At 35.9% G+C, this 19,315-nt stretch overlaps 2 protein-coding genes across 6 annotated transcripts; one reads left to right on the forward strand and one right to left on the reverse strand.

Annotated features, from left to right (window-relative positions):
- Positions 1-184: 184 nt before the first annotated feature.
- Positions 185-5,313, forward strand: LOC112734570 (uncharacterized). 4 transcript variants are annotated; one of them, XM_072228766.1, is made up of 10 exons: positions 185-756; positions 1,989-2,207; positions 2,568-2,638; positions 3,247-3,311; positions 3,623-3,667; positions 3,770-3,850; positions 4,015-4,082; positions 4,417-4,468; positions 4,569-4,729; positions 4,935-5,313. In XM_072228766.1, exons 2-10 carry the CDS (start codon positions 2,041-2,043, stop codon positions 5,002-5,004), a joined length of 780 nt encoding a protein of 259 aa, XP_072084867.1. In that variant the 5' UTR covers positions 185-756; positions 1,989-2,040; the 3' UTR covers positions 5,005-5,313. The 4 variants fall into 4 exon arrangements, with proteins under 4 accessions (XP_072084867.1, XP_025639729.1, XP_072084869.1 ...); XM_025783944.3 differs by having other exon boundaries at positions 4,420-4,468; XM_072228768.1 differs by having other exon boundaries at positions 1,999-2,207.
- On the reverse strand, positions 5,269-15,775 carry LOC112734569 (uncharacterized). Of its 2 annotated transcripts, XM_072228762.1 has the most exons (6): positions 15,027-15,775; positions 8,771-9,136; positions 8,362-8,580; positions 6,932-8,201; positions 6,231-6,841; positions 5,269-5,909 (listed from the first exon to the last, which is right to left on the reverse strand). In XM_072228762.1, the coding sequence occupies exons 1-6, from the start codon at positions 15,742-15,744 to the stop codon at positions 5,530-5,532; spliced, it is 3,564 nt and encodes a 1,187-aa protein (XP_072084863.1). In that variant the 5' UTR covers positions 15,745-15,775; the 3' UTR covers positions 5,269-5,529. The 2 variants fall into 2 exon arrangements, with proteins under 2 accessions (XP_072084863.1, XP_025639727.1); XM_025783942.3 differs by having other exon boundaries at positions 6,231-8,201.
- Between the last annotated feature and the right edge of the window lie 3,540 nt (positions 15,776-19,315).

Raw genomic sequence — 19,315 nt, forward strand, 5'->3', positions numbered from 1 at the left:
ATAGGATTTAAACTTCTAACACTTATTTAAGTGGACAAGTGAATTGACTATTTGGCTAATCTAAATTAATTATATAATTAAATATATTTATAAAATTACTTTACAACATAAAAATTAAATAGATAATTAATTTAGCGGACAATTTTTGTGTGATATATAACGTTCTTTTAACGTTACTGTTTTTGTGTTGATTATAGAAAGCAAAGGAAACAATTGGAAATTGGAAGACTGGGAAGTGGGAACTGTGGAACATACCATTATTGGTAGGTTGATACTGTTGTAATTTTGTGACATGAGTCGCGTGGCATCAGCGTTTTCCTTCGACGGCTACAAGAAAGGATGGAGCAGGGTGCACCGTCAATAAGAGGGTTCACTATAATAAAAGATTTCCTTCGAAAACCGATTCAACCGGTTTGCCTGAAACGACGCCTTTTGCCCAGTCCCTTCTCACCTCACATGTTCCTTTCCTTCCGAGACTTCTCTCTTCTTCAAGCTGTGTCGCCGCCGTCGAATCTGCTCCAGTCGCCGTCCCCACTGCCCCATCGCCGTCGCAACTCTTCTCTGCCATCACAACTCGTCGAATCGTCTCATTGCCACTCCTCCGCAAAGCGTCTCCTTCAAGCCGCCTGTCGCTCCTCCTCCGCGCCGCCTCGCAGTCCACCCCCGTGCCTCCTCTGCATCGGAATCGAGCCTCGTCCGCGCCGCTCCTGGTCCCGAAACGCGCCACCTCCACCAGATTCTCCCCGCATAGGATCGGTACAGTTCTTGCCCCTATCCCAGCCTTCCTTTTTTTTTGAATGATTTGATATGTTTAATCTCTGGCTAATTTTGGATTTGTCATGAGAATAGACAAAGAAGAAGTTCTTTTGTTTTTCAGTTATATATTTTGGTTTTGGATGTATTTGTGTTTTTAATTTTTTTTTTTTTTTTTTTGTATTACTTTGTTTGATTTGGGGTTTGAGAGATCAATATAGTTTGGATGTGTCATGAAAATAGACAAAGTGATTTTGTTTTACCTCGAAATAATTTTGGACGTGTCTTGACAATAGATGAAGAGGATTTTCTCTTGACTGTTTGTGGTGTTCAACTATGTTCATTTTCAGATGTGTTTAGAAAGTATTATGTTTGTTTGTTATTTTAGATGTGTAGCTATTATATTATGTTAAATGTGTTGTAAAGTTTTGAAGTTGTATATATTATTCAGCTTTTGATTTTATCAGTTTGCAATGCAGGATCAATGCTTGTATCCAGGCAATGTATGTTGTGTTTAGAGCAGGGATTTTTATTTTTGGATGAGCTTGTACAAGTATTGGATGTATTTAGATAGTATTTTATTTGCTAAGATGTTATTCTGGATGTGTTTTGAGATTATATATTATATTAAGCTTTTGATTTTATCAATTTGTATATATTAGTTTGTGTTCAACAATGATACCACAACTTCTTGAGTTCTTTGATTCTTTGAGCTTACACGTATCAAGTTATTGTTTTCAGTAATGGTGATTCTTAGATATTTCTCACTTTGTTGCTGTGTTTTAATTGTTCCTATTAGTGTTGTTGCTGCATTTTAATTGTTCTTGTAGTTATTGTGATTTTTAGTTCATGTTCATGTTCTTGTATTATTATAATTTGCTATAACTTTTTAATTGTTTCTATCTTATAATTTGGTATAATTTGTTAATTTGTTAACTGGTTGGGTTGCTTAGTTATAAATTTATAATTGTTCTTTTCCTTGTTCAGTTCATGGCTCCCTTGTATAATTTGTACTTTGATAACTATATAAGACTTTGATTGACGTAGTGTTTTAAATTTGGATGACATTTTAAGGTTTATATTAGACTATAATTATATTTTAGTGTGTTTATTTATATTTTATTTATTATTTTATTATAAAACGGTTATTCCAGTTAAACTACGGTTGAACCAGTTAGACCAGTAAATCACTGAACCAGTAACTAGAACAGTTCGATGACCGTTACGGTTTTTAGAACCTTGCAGGAAACAATGAATCCATGAAAAATCGGTTGTTGAGGAGGAACAATGGCATGGCTTGTGATGATCGCTTCTCTGATTCTGGTTACATGGATCGTTTCACTCTTCACAATCCTCATTCTCTCGTTCTTCCCTTTCACCAATCTTAGAGCTGCACCTCTTCGCAAGAGGAACAACGTCTTGCTCGTGATCGCTCATCCCGATGATGAATCCATGTAAGTTAAAGTTCTCTACTTTCGTCATTTTTATTCGATAATGGCATTCACAGTTCACAGTATGATGTATGTGTGAGTTGGAAATGCCGTATAAAGATCCTAAAGTATGAGCTGCTAATTTTTGCTATTATTACACGTGGAATTAGTAATTGCATTTATTAGGGTTTCTTACCCCTATTCTGACAAACTAAAGCTAATAGGAAATGGCTGAAAAAAAGATAGATTACTCACTACTTCACTGCTCAGTATAGAAATTGTGTGAATTTTGAATGTTGTCAACATGACTTTGGTAACTTTTAGGAAATTGCATCTTTTGGTTAGGATTTCACATTGTGTTGAAAACTTGTTCCATTTCTGCAGGTTCTTTACTCCAACTATTAATTTTCTGACTTCAAGACGGCACAATGTTCAAGTACTTTGCTTATCTATTGGTGATTAACTTTGGACTGTTAGTTTTTGTCTTGTATTTTATGCTCCTTATTCTGTATCTGTAGTTAGGTGCTTATTTTTACGTATATCAGTTTTTGCTCATATGTTTTATTAAATGGAAATTAGTCGTATTCTTTTGTCCCACCATTTTGTAGTTAATTCGCCATCAAGGTGGCATCTAAATTAGTAAAGCAATTTTAGTTATTGTGTTGAAGAAGAAGTTAACTTCGATTCAAGTGGCACTGGTATCTGATGCAAATGGATATACATAAAATGTCCAATTTTATGCAATGACATATGTCTGGGGTTAGTTCTAGTTATCTGTTTCCACTGTTTGGATATAATATTTTTTGTTTTTTCTATAATATACAATTATATACAAAGCCCTTTTACACAAAGTGAAATTTATTATCACATACAAAAGCTGGAAAGTTATCTTAGCATGTCTGGTATGCTCTTCTAGTTCTCAAAAAAAATGAAAGCTTCAAGCTTAAGCACTTTAAAGAAAAGGTTCCTGTCTCACTATGCTATGAATTTTATGTATATGTTTTTCTCCCTTGGAATTTTTTTATTTTTTATTTTTTTAACTCGGTTTGATTCATTTATGTAGGTGATGCAGATGGTAAAGGAAATATCAGAAAAAAAGAGTTGTTTCAGGCTTGTGTAGCCCTCAAGGTGATTTACAAAATTGCTCAAAATGGTTGTGGTTTGACTGGTTCCAAAATCATGTAACAGCTTCTCATTAAATATTAAGCATTTCCCTGTTATGAAATTATTAAACATATTCTCTCTCGGACAAGTAGATCATTTAGTGGTCATAGGCTTATAGCTTTCCAATCATAGAACAAAATTTCTTGGTAAGCCCAGGAAACATTTCATCTAGTTGAAAATAGTGTTTGCATTAACAAAAAAAAAAAAGATAACAAACACTGTCTTACAACTTCATGAGATTATTCTTTCCATGACATCAGAAATCATGTAAACAGGTTCCCATGCAACAAGTGAAGATTGTCAACCATCCAGATCTGCAGGTTCTGGTCAAATAGGTCCCTGGAGTTGTAGAATTCAGTATTACTTCTGATTTTATTGTTAATTTCTTATATTACCATTGTTTATTGTGTTGTCATATCTAGGATGGTTTTGGTAAGGTTTGGAACCATAGTTTATTGGCAAATATTATAGAAGAACAAATAACCAGCCACTGCATTAATATGGTAAGCCTGTGCTTCTGTATTATTGTTGCCATTTTTAGGCATGTAAGTTAAGCTTTTATTTGTGCCACCATATGCAATCTTTTGGGGTGACTAATACCTTCTGTTCTAGTTATCTCTTTTAGAGCCCCCCTGTTTTTACTGTTTTGGTTTTTGTGCCTCTCCAGATTATTACTTTTGATAACTATGGTGTCTCAGGTCATTGTAATCATCGAGATGTGCATTATGGAGTAAGGCAAGTTGAGATATTATGATACTGCTATTGATCAATATTGAACTACTATTACTTTAAATTTTGTAGATATGCATGATGCTGATTGTTTACTTTTAATTTTATACTTTGGCACCACTTTTTTTGTTTGTTGTGTAATGCTAATTTCGATAATTATCACTGTGGATTGTTTAATAGTTATCGTAGTCCTTAGCTTATCTGTGTCAATTTCTGGCACATTATCCAAGAAAGTGAGGGATGATGGGAGATAAATGATACCTGACTTCATCAATGATTTGCCCTTTTAGATTTAGTTTTGTGTACTATATGACTGACATCAGAGTTTTTCCCATGTTAGCAGCAAGCTACTGTATGATACTTTACAAAAGGATATCGATGTCTGGGAGCTTGTATGTTTTGCCTTCGTGGTTTTCTTTTCTGAATTGCCATTTTATTTTGATATTAGAGTTGTTTTGACATATTTTCCTGCGGTATCTTCATTCATCTTAGGTTAGCACCAACATATTGCGAAAGTATAGTGGTCCCATTGATATCTGGTTGACCATGATTTGGGCCATGCTTCACTCAAGTGGAACAATACAGTACTTGGTAAACGAACATCCACGTAGGAGCTATTGTGCTATGGCCCAGCACGCAAGCCAGTGGGTCTGGTATACTTCATTCCCCTTATTTTGAATATAAACTTTGCCTCATCTTTTCTTTCTTTTTCAAGAAAAAAATGGACTTATCACTCTTCAAGTGTTTCCCTTCCCTCCAAAATCTCAAAAGCATGCGATTTCAATTGAAGCAATCTCGATATGCCTTGCCCAACAATACATCCTTCTCTCCATCTAAACTCTAATGCCATTTGTGCAGGTTCCGCAAGCTTTTTGTTACTTTGTCAAGTTATACGTATGTGAACACTCTTAGAAAGATACAACATTGAAAGAGTTTTGAAGATCAGTTTGGTAGCTGTAATTGCTGCAATAGTGTTTGCCATCATGAGGAGCGTGCATGGAAGTTTTCTCTTGGTTCAAGTCATAGATTTAGCATTTTTCACATCCTTTCGTGTTCTTCAACAAAACCAGAGCTAATTTTCTTCGAATATCCTAGATGATTACTTGAGTTTGTCAAATGTCAACAGTGCTCAACATCGCAGATTTTGCTTTCTTAGTTTACAGAAATTGGTATTGAAGTGACACAATGAATGTTTCTTACAACTGATATATTATCAATTAGCAAATGGTTATGATCATCCTTTATATTCTTTAATCTTTATATATCAAATCCTGAATCACCCATAGCTTAATAACTGTAAATGTTCTGTAGTTATATTTGCTGACTCTCTCTTGATAATGTTTATTGCAACATCTTATGTTCCTAATGTAGAAAAATATAGACTCTACTGAGGCCAAAATTCAAATGCAAAGAAAGGGAATGTACTAAACATTTAAACACATTACATAGTGGTTCATTTTCTACAAAACCGCACGACATCCTTGTCACTAGCTTTAAGAAACATGGCCTTAACTTTGTTCAATGATGCAGCAATATCTGTCATGTTCATTCGTTCTTCAGGTAAATCCTCACAACAATTCAAGGCCAGTTTCAAGATAGATGATGTAGATGCTATTATGTCATCAACATGGTGGTGACCTTCATCTTGTAACAAGTTGGAATCCACAACTCGATCAATTGCATGGGGTAATGATTCACTAATCCAACCTTTCATGCTTAATCCTGCAACAAACAAGTCATCTGTTGGCTTCTTTCTTGTGAATGTTTCCATCAGCATTATCCCAAAACTGTATACATCTCCCTTTGTAGAGATAATCCCTTTGGATCCAAACTCTGCAACTCAAATTAACCTCGTTATTTTTCTTAAAATATTTGTTTATAGAACAAGTATATGTGACACACAAGCCACTAAAATTGGAAACAAAATGTTTAGATACCACCACTACAATAGAAAGTGAATTTCTGAACTAATGAAAATTACTACAGAAAAAGTTAAAGAAGCATTGTAGTTACAACTTTGATTACAAATTATTACTAAAAGGTCAGTGAATGATTTATGATCTTCAATTGTATATGCATACTAATCAAGCATATGGTTATAATCAAATGACCAAAGTTAAAAGGGAAATTATAATCTGGTGTAGCATAACTTACCCGGTGCAATGTAGCCAACTGTAGCCATGGTCTTGGTATATTCTTTGGATTGTCCCTCGCCAAGCAATTTGGCAATGCCAAAGTCACTGACATGGCCAACCATGTCTTCATCCAATAAGACATTACAAGGTTTGACATCACAATGAACCACTATAGGTGAAGATCCATGATGCAGATACTCCAATGCAGATGCCACATCTATCATTATATTTAGCCTTTGCAAGAAGCCCAAACAATGGTTATGAGAATGCAACCATCTCTCAAGGCTCCCATTAGGCATGAACTCCATCACTAAAAGCTTGTAATCTATACTTGAACAACAACCTATGATCTTGATGAGATTTCGATGGCGCAGATTGCGCATTGCTTCGCATTCTACACTGAAGCTCTTTGATCCTAATTCCAAGTCCAAGTTAAACACTTTGACAGCAACCACCATCCCATTTGAAAGTAAACCTTTGAACACAGACCCAAAACTGCCCCTACCAAGCAAATTACTCTCATCAAATCCATTAGTTGCCTGTGATAGTTCATAGTATGAAACCATTCTGGCTGCTGGTAATGCTGATAATGTTCCTTCATTAGTATCACCACCATTCTTTCTTCGACGCCTGACGAGAAAAAACACACAGAAAACAACCAGAATGATTGAAACCATTATAGGTAATATGCATTTGATGAAGAATATGTTTGCATTTGACCTTTTCTTCTTTACTTTACTGCATGCTGGGACTTGTAATCTAGCATTTCCACAAAGTGCTTTATTAAACATGAAAGATTGAGCAGTGAAATTTTTGAAAGGTCCACCACTCGGAATCTCTCCTTCCAAACTATTATTAGAAAGATTGATGAATTCAAGATAATGAAGTGACTCCAATGATCTTGGAATCAAGCCAAACAAGTTGTTTTGAAATAAGTCCAAATCTGTCAAACTTATCAAACTGCCAAGTGAATCAGGAATACCCCCTACCAATTTATTTTGTGATAAGTTGAGAATTTGCAAATTTTGCAATCCAGAAATGGCCCCAGGAATGCTTCCTGAGATCATATTCTTTGATAGATCCAAGAAAGTCACAGCCTTTAAGTTCCCAATTTCAATTGGAAGAGACAGAGTTAAAGCATTGTCAGACAAGTTCACCTCAAGAATGTCTTTGAGGCTCCAAAGAGAAGAAGGCACCTTACTGAGTTTGTTGGAGTTCAAGTAAAGTTTTCTTAGAGAAGTAAGATTACCAAAGCAAGTTGGAACCTCTCCAGAAATTAGCTTGTTCTCAGTTATGTACAACTCACTCAGCTGCTTGATTTTGCAGATTTCGCTGATGATGGTTCCCTGCAGACGGTTGTTGCCAAGACTCAAATATTGAAGAGACTGCAAACCATTAATTGTAGTTGGAATGGTTCCACTTAAATCATTCCGGTACAAATTTAGCGCGTACAAATTGGTTAAGTTTCCAATTTCCAAAGGGATTTCACCATCAATACTGCAAGCATCAGCATCAAATAGTTCCAAATTGGACATATTTCCAATTGACTTGGGAAGCTTTGCATGGAATGGATTCCCTGATATGGAAAGATCACACAAGGAAGAAGGATACATTAATTCAAGAGTGGAAGAATGAGTGGTTAAATTATTGTATCCTAAATCAAGCTGCTGAAGATTTCTCAAATTCCCAATAGTATTTGGGATAACACCACTGAATTTATTTAACTTCAAGTCCATGTAGTTAAGCTTTGTAGCATTGGATATGCTACTTGGAATATTTCCACTAAGTTTGTTTCCATACAAGTTTAGCTCTTCCATGTTTTCAAGGCTGATATGTGATGGAAGAGAACCTGAGAGGGAATTATTTGCTAGATATAAGTAACTCAGTGAAGACGTGTTGAAGATATTTGAGGGAATTGATCCACTTAAATGGTTATCTCCCATGCTTAAGCTTGTGAGTAGAAGATCTCCAATGCCCTCTGGTATAGAACCTGAAAGCCATAAAAGTTCAGAGTAAGAATAACATAGATCAGATACACATGTTCAGATATATATTGTTTTAAAACTGCTCTGATATTCATTCATGTACTATGTTTAGTTAATGTACAAGTACAACAATGACATGTCTTGATTAATTAAGGATTGGCATACCTGTGAAGTAGTTGCTTCCCAAATGTAACTCTTGGAGCATGGTGCAATTTCTTATAGTTTTTGGAATACTTCCAACAAATTGATTATCTGCCAGATAAATGTATTCTAGTAAAGGAAGCTGAAGAAACATCTCTTCTGTGAGGCTACCGTTCAATTTGTTTTGTCCAAGGTTGAGTACTCTCATTGAAGATATGTTAAAAAGAGAGGGTGGAATTTCTCCTATACAGAAAACAAGCTTTATAGTTTATAATATAATAAAGAAGATCAATAAAGAAAAAACGTATCATTATTCATTAAGCCAAAAAAAACATGTATAGTTAATTTGCAGAAATTAATTATTTTGCTGTTTAATAACTCTTCATCTGTTATTGTTGAAAATGATTGTAACAAAAATAGTTTTGACACTAACCTTGTAAGTTGGCTTGACTAAGATACAAAGAAGCAAGCATAGTTAAGTTTCCAATATCACGGGGTATGTTCCCTTGGCTGAACTTGTTGTTTGATAAGTCAACATCGGTCAACTCTTTGCAGTGGTGCCAAACCGAAGGCATTTGACCAGAAAGCTGGTTGAAAGCTATGTAAAGCACTTGGATTCTTGCAAGTCCACTACATAAGTTTGATGGTAGGGTCCCAGATAAGTTGCTTGACCCAATCTCAATGTCTTGCAGCGTTGAACTATTCAACATTGTTCTTGGTATGGATCCACCAAGTGGATTATTTCCAAGATACACCACTCTTAGCTCCGGAAGTTCACCAATCTCCACTGGAATGCCTCCTTTTCATTCATAGTAATGAAAATAATTAAATTATTTAAGGAAAAGTATAAGTAGACAATGAGAATACTAAATAATGTCAACAATTGATATGTCGGATGTTCAATTTAATAGGTAGCAGATGATTATGTTCATTATTTTTAATTGGATGGTTATTTCTTTTGATTCGATTTACTCATGCACAGTTAACAATGGCTGGATGTTCAATTCACTAAGTGTATCCTAATGTAAAATTTAGGAAGTAATTTGGGTGGAGCATTTTTTTATTTTATTGGCTCAATTCTAAAGCTCATTGTTCACACTGTTTACAAAAATCATTGTTTACCTAACAAAACCTATTATTTAAATCTATCTTACAACTAATTCACATTGACATCATAATTTTGAGAATCAAACTGAACCGGTCACTTCAATCTAGTTAACTAGGAATCAACTACTAAATTAGTTTGGAGTAGAGTAAAAATTGCTTATGAAGTAAAAAAAATATATTTTACATAGTAGTTCTTTTGGATGACCATTCGCCCAGTCTGTTAGAAATAAGAGACTAGACTGGAGAAATGATTTGTATTGTTATTTAGTGTATTCGATTTGTCTATTTAAGCTGTGTAGAATGATACAATATAGAAGGATATTTATAGGGGCTAAGAGAATCGTAATAATAAAGATGTAATATTTTATAATAAATATTCAGATATACTAAATAATTCTAACTGATCCTAATTGATTCTAATTATATTCTAACACGGTCAATGTGAAAGATTTGAGTTTTATTTAAGGGTGTTAGAGAATCATTAGCATCAATTTAGATCAATTAGTATCGTCTATTTTTATATAGTATATTTGTATATTAATTATAGGATTCTATACCTTTATTACTCTGATTCATTTAGCACCTATAAATACCTCTTGTATATTGTACCTTTCATCAGATTCAATAATACACTTTTCAGATTCCTCTCCTAGTCTCTTGTTTCTAACATGGTATCAAGAGTTTAGGCCTTTTTTTTTTCAATGAATATTCGTTCATAGCCCCATTGTTTTTTCCTTTCCGGCAGTGTTCTTTGGCCTCTTTTTCCGTTCCCTTTTCGACGCTTTGGTTCGTCACTCCCGTCACCATCTTGTTCATCTTGTCGCCGTGATTCCATCGCAACCAGAAATGCCGCCATCCGCCTCCAGACGCGCCTCCACGCGCCGCTGAAAGACGCTGCCACGACCAGGTTGCTCTCCCTTCCAGATTCCACCTGTGCCTCTTTGCCCTCATTTTTCTCTGTGTTTTCGACGCTTTGGTTCGTCACCTCCGGCATCATTGTGATCTTCTCTTCGTCAGCTTTCCAACGCCGCCGATATCGCCACCAGACGCCACCGGACGTGCCGTCACGCGCCGCCGGAAGTGAGCTGGCCACCTCTGTTGTTTTGCCTCCAAAAGGTTCAGCAGCCGTTGATCTCGTGCCGATCCAATGCTCCAGGTCCTGCCATGTGTCGCGACGAAGCTTTCCTTGGCCAACCCGACCCGCCCGACCCGCACCGCATCTGACCCGCACCTCCAGCTCGCTGCCAGCGTGTCTCTCTCCCTCCTCTCAAGTGCTGCCACGTGTCATTATTCGCTGACGTGTCTGCTGACGTGGCGCTGACGTGGCAGACAAGTGGGACCCTTCCTAAGGTTTTTTGGTGAGCTCTTTCCGATTTCGCGCTCCGTTTTCTCATTTTCTACTTCGAAATTGCAGTTTTCTCTCCTCTCTTTGATTTGTGTGACTATTGTTATGGAAAAGTCGGATGTTTTTGTTGCCACCGACAGAAAGGATACATTCTGTCGAAACTGCAACCGTTTTGGGCACCTTTTCTCCGTCTGCCCCTCTGTTGAATGTCGGACATGCCACCAGAAAGGGCATATTAGCTACCATTGTTCACAGTTGTTCTGCCGTTATTGCAAGCTCTCGGGACATTTGATTACTACCTGTCCTACTCGTCCACCACGTCCTGCGCCTGCTTCTGCTGTTGCTGCTACTACTGAACCTACCACCTCTGCACCTTTCAACCCGTCTCCTGTCTCTCTATCTGATATTGCATCTCTTCTACAGCGTCTTCTCTCTGTTTCTGGTAATACCCCTGCTGCTTTATCGACCCCTCCAGGTAATTCTAAATGGTACTTTGACTCGGGTTGCTTTAATCACATGTCTCCGTTGCGTAATATTTTCTCGTCCATGTCTACAACTACAAATGGACCTTCTGTCAATACTGCAAATGGCTCCTCTTGCACGCAACACACAAGGGTTCTATATCCCAGTCATCTCTTAATCTTCCTGATACTTACTACATTCCCAAATTAAACTTCAATCTTATTTCTGTTGGTCAACTTGTTGATTTGGGTTTTGACGTCACCTTTTCTGTTTCTGGTTGTCGTGTACAGGATCCTCGGACGAGACAAATCATCGGGACTGGACGTAAGGTCGGAAGGTTGTTTGAACTCGAAAGTCTTCATATTCCTCCTGTACCAAATCTCTGTGCTGCTTCTTCTCCATCTACCCTTCACTTATGGCATCAACGTCTTGCCCACACCTCCTTAGGAAAACTGCGTCCTCTTGTGTCTCAGGGTGTTTTAGGTCAGGTTCCAAATGAATCTTTTGATTGCATTTCTTGCCAAACTGCCAAACAACCTGCTTTATCTTTTCACAATAATTCCTCTATTGCTTGCTCTCCTTTTGATATCATTCACTCTGATGTTTGGGGCCCCGCTCCCACTGCCTCTATGGGCGGAGCTCGATACTTTGTCGTTTTCATTGATGATTATTCCCGTTTTACTTGGGTTTATTTGATGACTAATCGCCATGAGTTACCTCAGATCTATATCAACTTTGCTACTATGATTAAAACTCAGTTTTCCAAGGTCATTAAGGTTTTCCGACGTGATAATGCTATGGAATACCGTGATTCCAAACTCTTAGCCTTTCTTGCAGAACAGGGTACTCTGTCTGAGTTTTCTTGTCCTGGTACGTCTCAAAAAAATGGAAGAGCTGAACGCAAACACCGTCACATTCTTGACTCCGTCCGTGCAATGCTCCTTTCTTCTTCGTGTCCTGAGCGTACTTGGGGTGAAGCTGTTCTTACTGCTGTTCATGTTATCAATAGACTCCCTTCTTCTGTTCTTGGTAACGTTACTCCCTTTGAGCGTCTTTATCATACCCCCCAGATTATAGTTCTCTTCGAGTTTTCGGTTGTGTATGTTTTGTTCTTCTTCAGCCTCATGAACACAGTAAACTTGAACCTCGGGCTCGTATGTGTTGTTTTCTTGGTTATGGCACTGAACATAAGGGTTATCGTTGTTGGGATCCTCTCTCTAAACGTATTCGTATATCTCGTCATGTTGTCTTCTGGGAGCATCACATGTTTTCTGGGTTCTCATCCTTTGAGTCGATTCCTACTACTCAGTCACCTTTGTTTACTAACCCCAATGTTGATCTTTTTCCTAGTGATGACTCTACAGGTTCTATCTCGAGTGACCCTCCACAGCCTCATGTTCCTTCGCCTTCTCCATCTCCCGATGATTCCAGACCGGACGATGATCCTGCTCCTACCGTCATGCCTCCTCCTCCCGCTCGTTCTTCTAGGGTAAGGAATCCACTTCCTCATCTTCTTGATTACCATTGCTTTTCTACTATTCTTCATCAACATGAACCTAAGACATTCAGAGAAGCCTCCTCAAACCCAAATTGGCAACAAGCAATGCAAGAAGAATTACAGGCACTTGAAAAAGCACACACATGGGATCTGGTTGATCCTCCTTCTGATCAGGAAGTTGTGGGCAGTAGATGGGTATACAAGATCAAGACTCGCTCTGATGGCTCTATTGACCGTTATAAGGCCCGCTTGGTTGCTCAAGGTTGTACGCAAGAGTATGGTATTGATTATGAAGAGACTTTTGCCCCTGTCGCTCGTCTTACGTCTGTTAGAGCTCTTCTTGCCATTGCCGCGGTTAAAAAATGGTCTCTCAGTCAGATGGATGTGAATAATGCATTTCTTAATGGGGATTTGAAAAAGACAGTCTATATGAAACCACCTCCGGGATATCCTTGTCCTTCTAATAAGGTTTGTCTCCTTCGCAAGGCACTTTATGGACTTAAGCAAGCTCCTCGTGAATGGTTTGACAAGTTCAGCACTGCCATATGCAGTCTTGGTTTTACTTCTAGCCCTCATGAGAATGCGCTCTTCATTCGTAAAAGCGAACGTGGAGTTGTTCTTCTACTTTTGTATGTTGATGACATGATAATTACTGGGGATGATGTTGATGGTATCTCTGATCTCAAGGCCTCACTTCACCGTACCTTTGAGATGAAAGATCTTGGTTCTCTCAGCTATTTTCTTGGTCTCGAGGTCATCTCCACCGATGATGGCATCTATCTCTCTCAGGCTAAGTATGCTTCAGATCTTCTTGCTCGCGCTGGGGTTACAGATAGTCGCACTGAGTCTACTCCTCTTGAGCCTAATGTTCGCTTTACCCCTATGGATGGCACTGTTTTGGATAATCCGACTCTCTATCGACAGTTAGTTGGCGGTCTCGTCTACTTGACTGTCACCCGACCAGACATCGCCTATCCGGTTCATGTACTTAGCCAGTTCTTGTCAGCTCCTCGTACTACTCACTATGCGGCAGTTCTACGCATTTTTCGCTACATCAAAGGCACTCTCTTTCATGGCCTTTATTTTTCTGCCCATTCCTCTTTGTCTCTTCAGGCTTACTCCGATACTGATTGGGCTGGTGATCCCACTGATCGTCGTTCTACTACTGGTTACTGTTTGTTTCTTGGCGACGCTCTCATTTCTTGGCGTGCTAAGAAGCAAACGTTCATTGCTCGCTCAAGCACAGAAGCTGAGTACCGTGCCCTCGCTGACACCACTGCTGAAGTTGTCTCGGTTCGTTGGCTTCTCGAAGATTTTGGTGCTCCTCAGTCGTCCCCTACTGATATTTTTTGTGATAACCGCAGTGCTATTTAGATTGCCCATAATGATGTATTTCATGAACGCACCAAACACATTGAGCTTGATTGTCACTTTGTTCGGCAACGTATCCTTATTGATGCTATTCGTCTCATTGCTGTTGGAACACTAGATCAGACTGCTGATATCTTCACGAAAGCTCATCACCCGACTCGTTTCCGGATTTTGTTATCCAAACTCAAGTTGGTATCCTTGGCTCCTACTTGAGTTTGAGGGGGGGGATGTTAGAGAATCATTAGCATCAATTTAGATTAATTAGTATCGTCTATTTTTATATAGTATATCTGTATATTAATTATAGGATTCTATACCTTTATTACTCTGATTCATTTAGCATCTATAAATACCTCTTGTATATTGTACCTTTCATCAGATTCAATAATACACTTTTCAGATTCCTCTCCTAGTCTCTTGTTTCTAACAAAGGGTTTGTGGTTGGTCAATGAATTATTACATGCGCAAGGCGAAATTCAAATCTGTGACACTTGCTTAATCGAACGAGTGAGCTGACCAGCCTAGGCAATAATTGATTATGTAACACGGTGTAAAACTACTTTACACTTAGGCAGTTTTAAAATCGGAATAATTTTGATACTCAACTGATTTAAAATAATAAATAAAAAAATAATCTTTTTTATACATAAATATATCAGTTTATTATGAATTGGACTTTTAAATATTTTAGTTTAACGATTTGATTTTCAAAACCTCAGAGCTAACTTCACAATGACATCGTTGGATCTATCGAGTCATCCCGACCAAATGGAATAAGACTCTGTTAAGAATTGAAAAGATTGTAGTTATTGTATTTATCGTCACCTAACAATGGAATGTGGTTCCTGAGATAATTCATTAAATCAGAGAGACTAACTTGAAAGATGAGTGACATATAAATGATACCTGAGAGAGAGTTATAAGACAAACTGATTCCACGCAAAGAAGAGAGGTTAGAAATAGTTGGAGGAATGGCACCGGAGAGATGGTTTACTGACATGGATAAGATCCTCAACTGGCTCATTCTGCCAACTTCATCTGGAATGGAGCCTTCAATAAGATTGTGGTCAATTTCCAAGGTCTCTAGCACTGTTAAATTTGATATAGACTTTGGAATAACACCACCAAACCTATTGTTTCTAAGGTTCAAGTGCTGAAGAGAAGATAAGGCTCCTATCCATTGTGGAACATTACCACTAAATTCATTGTAGCTCAAGTTAAGTGACTTCAATCTTCGAAGATGAACTAGTTCTTGTGGCAAGTTGTGATGGAAAGTGTTACCACCAAGGTTGAGTTCAATGAGGAAGGAGAGGTTCCCCAAATGAGAGGGTATGGTACCACTAAGACCCATGTCACCAAGATTCAAGGCTCTTACCCTTCCATGGCGATGATCACAGGTGACACCAAACCAGTTGCATACTGAGGAGTTGGTGGACCAATTATGTGTGAGGAAGTGGTGAGGGTCCTGAGTTATGGAAGATTTGAGAGCAACAAGTGCATGCTTATCTCTAGTAGTGAAGTTGGTTCCACTAACAATGAGGCTCATGAAGAAGTAGTAGTGCAATTGCAATGAAAAACAGTAAGTGAAGAATGTCCATAGCGAAGAGTAAAGTTTATTGTTCATGTTCTAAGGTCGATTATGGATCTCACACGGTAGAGAGTTCGTTGCTACTTATATTGTATAAATAAGATTTTATGTAACCAACTCGGCTTGATGAAGTGGTCAACTTACTCATTTGTTTAAATAAATATTAGAAATTCGAATCTTACCTTAAACATGTAATAATTCATTAATTAGTAATAGACTCTTAAAAGTTTGTTTGGAAAGCTTTAAAAGTAGTTTTTTTAAGTTTTTGACTTATAAAAAGTAGTAGTATTAATGTCTGATATTTAAGAGCTTATAGAGAAGTTAAAGAAATGACTTCTTTCATAATACTACTGTTTTTTATTACATTTCTATAAAATAAGCACTTTTAAAACTAAAAATCCAAACACAAAATAACTTATTTATAAGTTACTTTTAATATAATCATTTATTGTTTAAATTATTTTTTCAAAAAGAATTTAATTAAGCTTTTTATCCAAACTGAAAATAAAGTTTATATTCGCGACGAATTAATTCTTGACCGAAAAATGTTGTAGACAAAAAAAATATGTACTTTATAATAAATTAAATGTATGTGTGATCCGCACTTAATTAATATTTATATATAATGTAATAATATTAATAAAATTGCATACACAAATTTATAATTAGTTATGTATATTTATATGTATTATTTTATATATTTTAATATACATTTTGTATATAAAAAGTGATAGAAGATCAATAAATTTTGTAATTTATAATTATTAAGTAATTATTAATAATATTTTTAATAATATGAGATTTTATCTAATAATATAAAATTATTTATTTTTTTTATTAATTATGCTGACTAAAATTTTAACAAAAATGCTGGCTTTTTATTTTATTTTTTTTAATATGTTTCGATTTAGTCAGTCAATGGTTATTGGTTAACTGTAGAGTACATGTAGGTTCATTTATTGGTAAGTTCAAGGAAAGTGCATGGCTCAGTGAATTCCAAATTCATGATAATTAATTAATTATTATTGGTCATGAATCTGGAATATCTTTTGAAGTGACGTGACTTTAGTGCCATTGATTTTGACTGTGGACTTCTATTCAGTACTAATTTAGTGTGACACAAGGCATCCTATTCATTCAGGGGAAAAGAGGGAGAAATATCAGTATCAGTTAATATGATGTCAATTAAGAATCAATTTACACTGATAGTAGTAAATACTAAGGAATACAACTTGTTAATTTAATAGTTAAACAATAGCTTAGTACTCGATTTATTTTGAGTTTTAATGAGGTCAGATAGGTGTAATACGTCGAAATAAAAATTTAAGTGTGTAATACATATGTATGAAATTAATAATAACTTCTGCATAATTTAAATAAAGAAAAAAAAAACTAAATCATAAAATCATTGATCAACGATTAAAAATTATTAAAAAAAATAAAAATAATAATTCGTGTCTCATTTTTATTGAGCAAAAAGTTTTGTCTTCCATCAAATTGTTACTCACGTATTAAGTATATTTTTTGTCATTAACTCAAATTGTTAGTAATAGTAACGATTTATTCTCATATTAATCCATTTTATATCAATGTATTACACTAAATTTATATAATATCATCCTGTTACACTTTTTATTTTACAATATCTAAAAAAATAGCTACAATAGTAAGCAATGATTAAATGCAGAAAAATGTACTGAGTATAATAATGAGTTATTAGGTGCGTCATTTCTTCTCAAGTTGCAATATCAATAGAAAGATACAAATTTTCACAAAAAAGAAAAAAAAGGCTTGTAGGGTCACAAGTCACGAGGCAGAGGCCTCCCATGTCATCAAATGCAATGTGTTTCCATGAAAGCAATGGCCTCCATTTTTGACTTAGTAGCGGAGCAGTGGCGACAATGAAATTCTCTTACTCGGTTTAGCTCTTGAGAAGAAAACCAAACACGTAATAAATGAATTGATTTTGGATCTGCCACACAAAAATTCTGAAGAGGTCTGTGATCAATTGGCAATAATGCTAGTATGAATGTGAGAGCCACAAGTGTGCAAGATTGGTGGCCATGGGGGTATATGCGCTCAACAGAAATGAATTAACGAATTAAACAAAGGAGGACAGATAATAATGGATGTGTATGAACTCTATGATAGTTCCTGATGGAACTGCTTGAACTTGAGAATGGAGTTGAATCAAATTGGTTTAAAATTAACTTTTTGAGAAAGTAGTTGAATCAAATTGGTTTAAAATTAATTTTTTAAGTTTTTTTTTGTGGAAGTTAAAACAGAAAAGAAAAGAAGAGATAGAGGCCAACATGTATCTTAATTCAGTTTTTAAGTGCCATAAAACTTACATCCATCACTGCTATGGTAGAATTTTTACTATAATCAAATAGATTACAAACACTAATATTAATGAATTACAACCCAATTCATCTAGTATTTTTCACTAAGCTTTTTATCTCAAAACCTAGCAACCCAAGTGTTGTCCCAACTTGAAAGGAGAACCTAATCAAATTCAGAAACCCTAAGTGTTATCCCAATTTGACAAAAGGAACCTGCAGATTCAATCTACCACCAAGTGCTATCCCAATTTGATAAGGGAAACTAAACCTCAGTTCAACAAAATCATATTACACAGAAACATTTCTTGACTTTTTCATGCATCTCTCTTACCTCTTTTTTCATGGCTTTTTCAACTCACATTCATAAACTTTTTTCTCAAATACAAAAAGATAACATTAGATAGCCATAGCAGAGAAAATCTAAAATGAAGTACAAATTGAATGAAAAGAATTCAACTCAAGTATATTGAGATGATGTTCTTGTATCACTCTTTTTTTCTTGCTTTCAAATGTTGTAGTGATACTTCTTATATATCTTCAGTTTGCTTTCCAATTAGCCTCTTTTATTTTTTTGTCCCAACTACCTATTGGAGCTGTCTCTGAAATATATTGTCCATGTTCTTCTTGCTTCACTAACTTTGAATGTTGAGGAGCCATTCCATCACCTCTGCTGTCATTGGATTTACTTTCTTCTTTGGTATGCATCCCCTTTTTTCTTTTACTCCATTACTTCTGCTATTCGAAGAGCTGCACCACTATTTTTACCTTTTTGTAAGTTTGTGTTTTGTTCTTTGCTTTATTGATGTTTTTGGAGTAGTGGGAGTGTCTCAAGTCTCAACTATTCTTGTTGTGTTGTTATTTTTTTTTTTCAACTGTCCTTGTTTTTTTATGATAAAAACAAACAAATGTTCCTTTATCATTTTGTAAATGCAGAATCTTCTTCCTTTATATTTTTTTATTGATCGGTACTTATTTAAAGATTTTGGACTTATACATTAAATTGAAGCATTAAAAAAATATTTAAATAATATTGTTGGACTGAGAAAAAAATAATAAACCTGTATCACTAAAACACACATTAAAACAAAATTAAGTTTTTAATAAATATTTGTTATCATAATTTATTTATCTAAATCAATTTTAACTCAACCGTTCCTTTGTGAAGAATTGAGGATTGGTTTCATATGCGGTGTCTTAGCATGAGATTTAGTTTGTCACATTAGGATGCATATAAATATTAGGCTTATATTAAAACTTGAAGCTCT

The sequence above is a fragment of the Arachis hypogaea genome, chromosome 3, assembly GCF_003086295.3.
Source record: "Arachis hypogaea cultivar Tifrunner chromosome 3, arahy.Tifrunner.gnm2.J5K5, whole genome shotgun sequence".
NCBI lineage: Eukaryota > Viridiplantae > Streptophyta > Magnoliopsida > Fabales > Fabaceae > Arachis > Arachis hypogaea.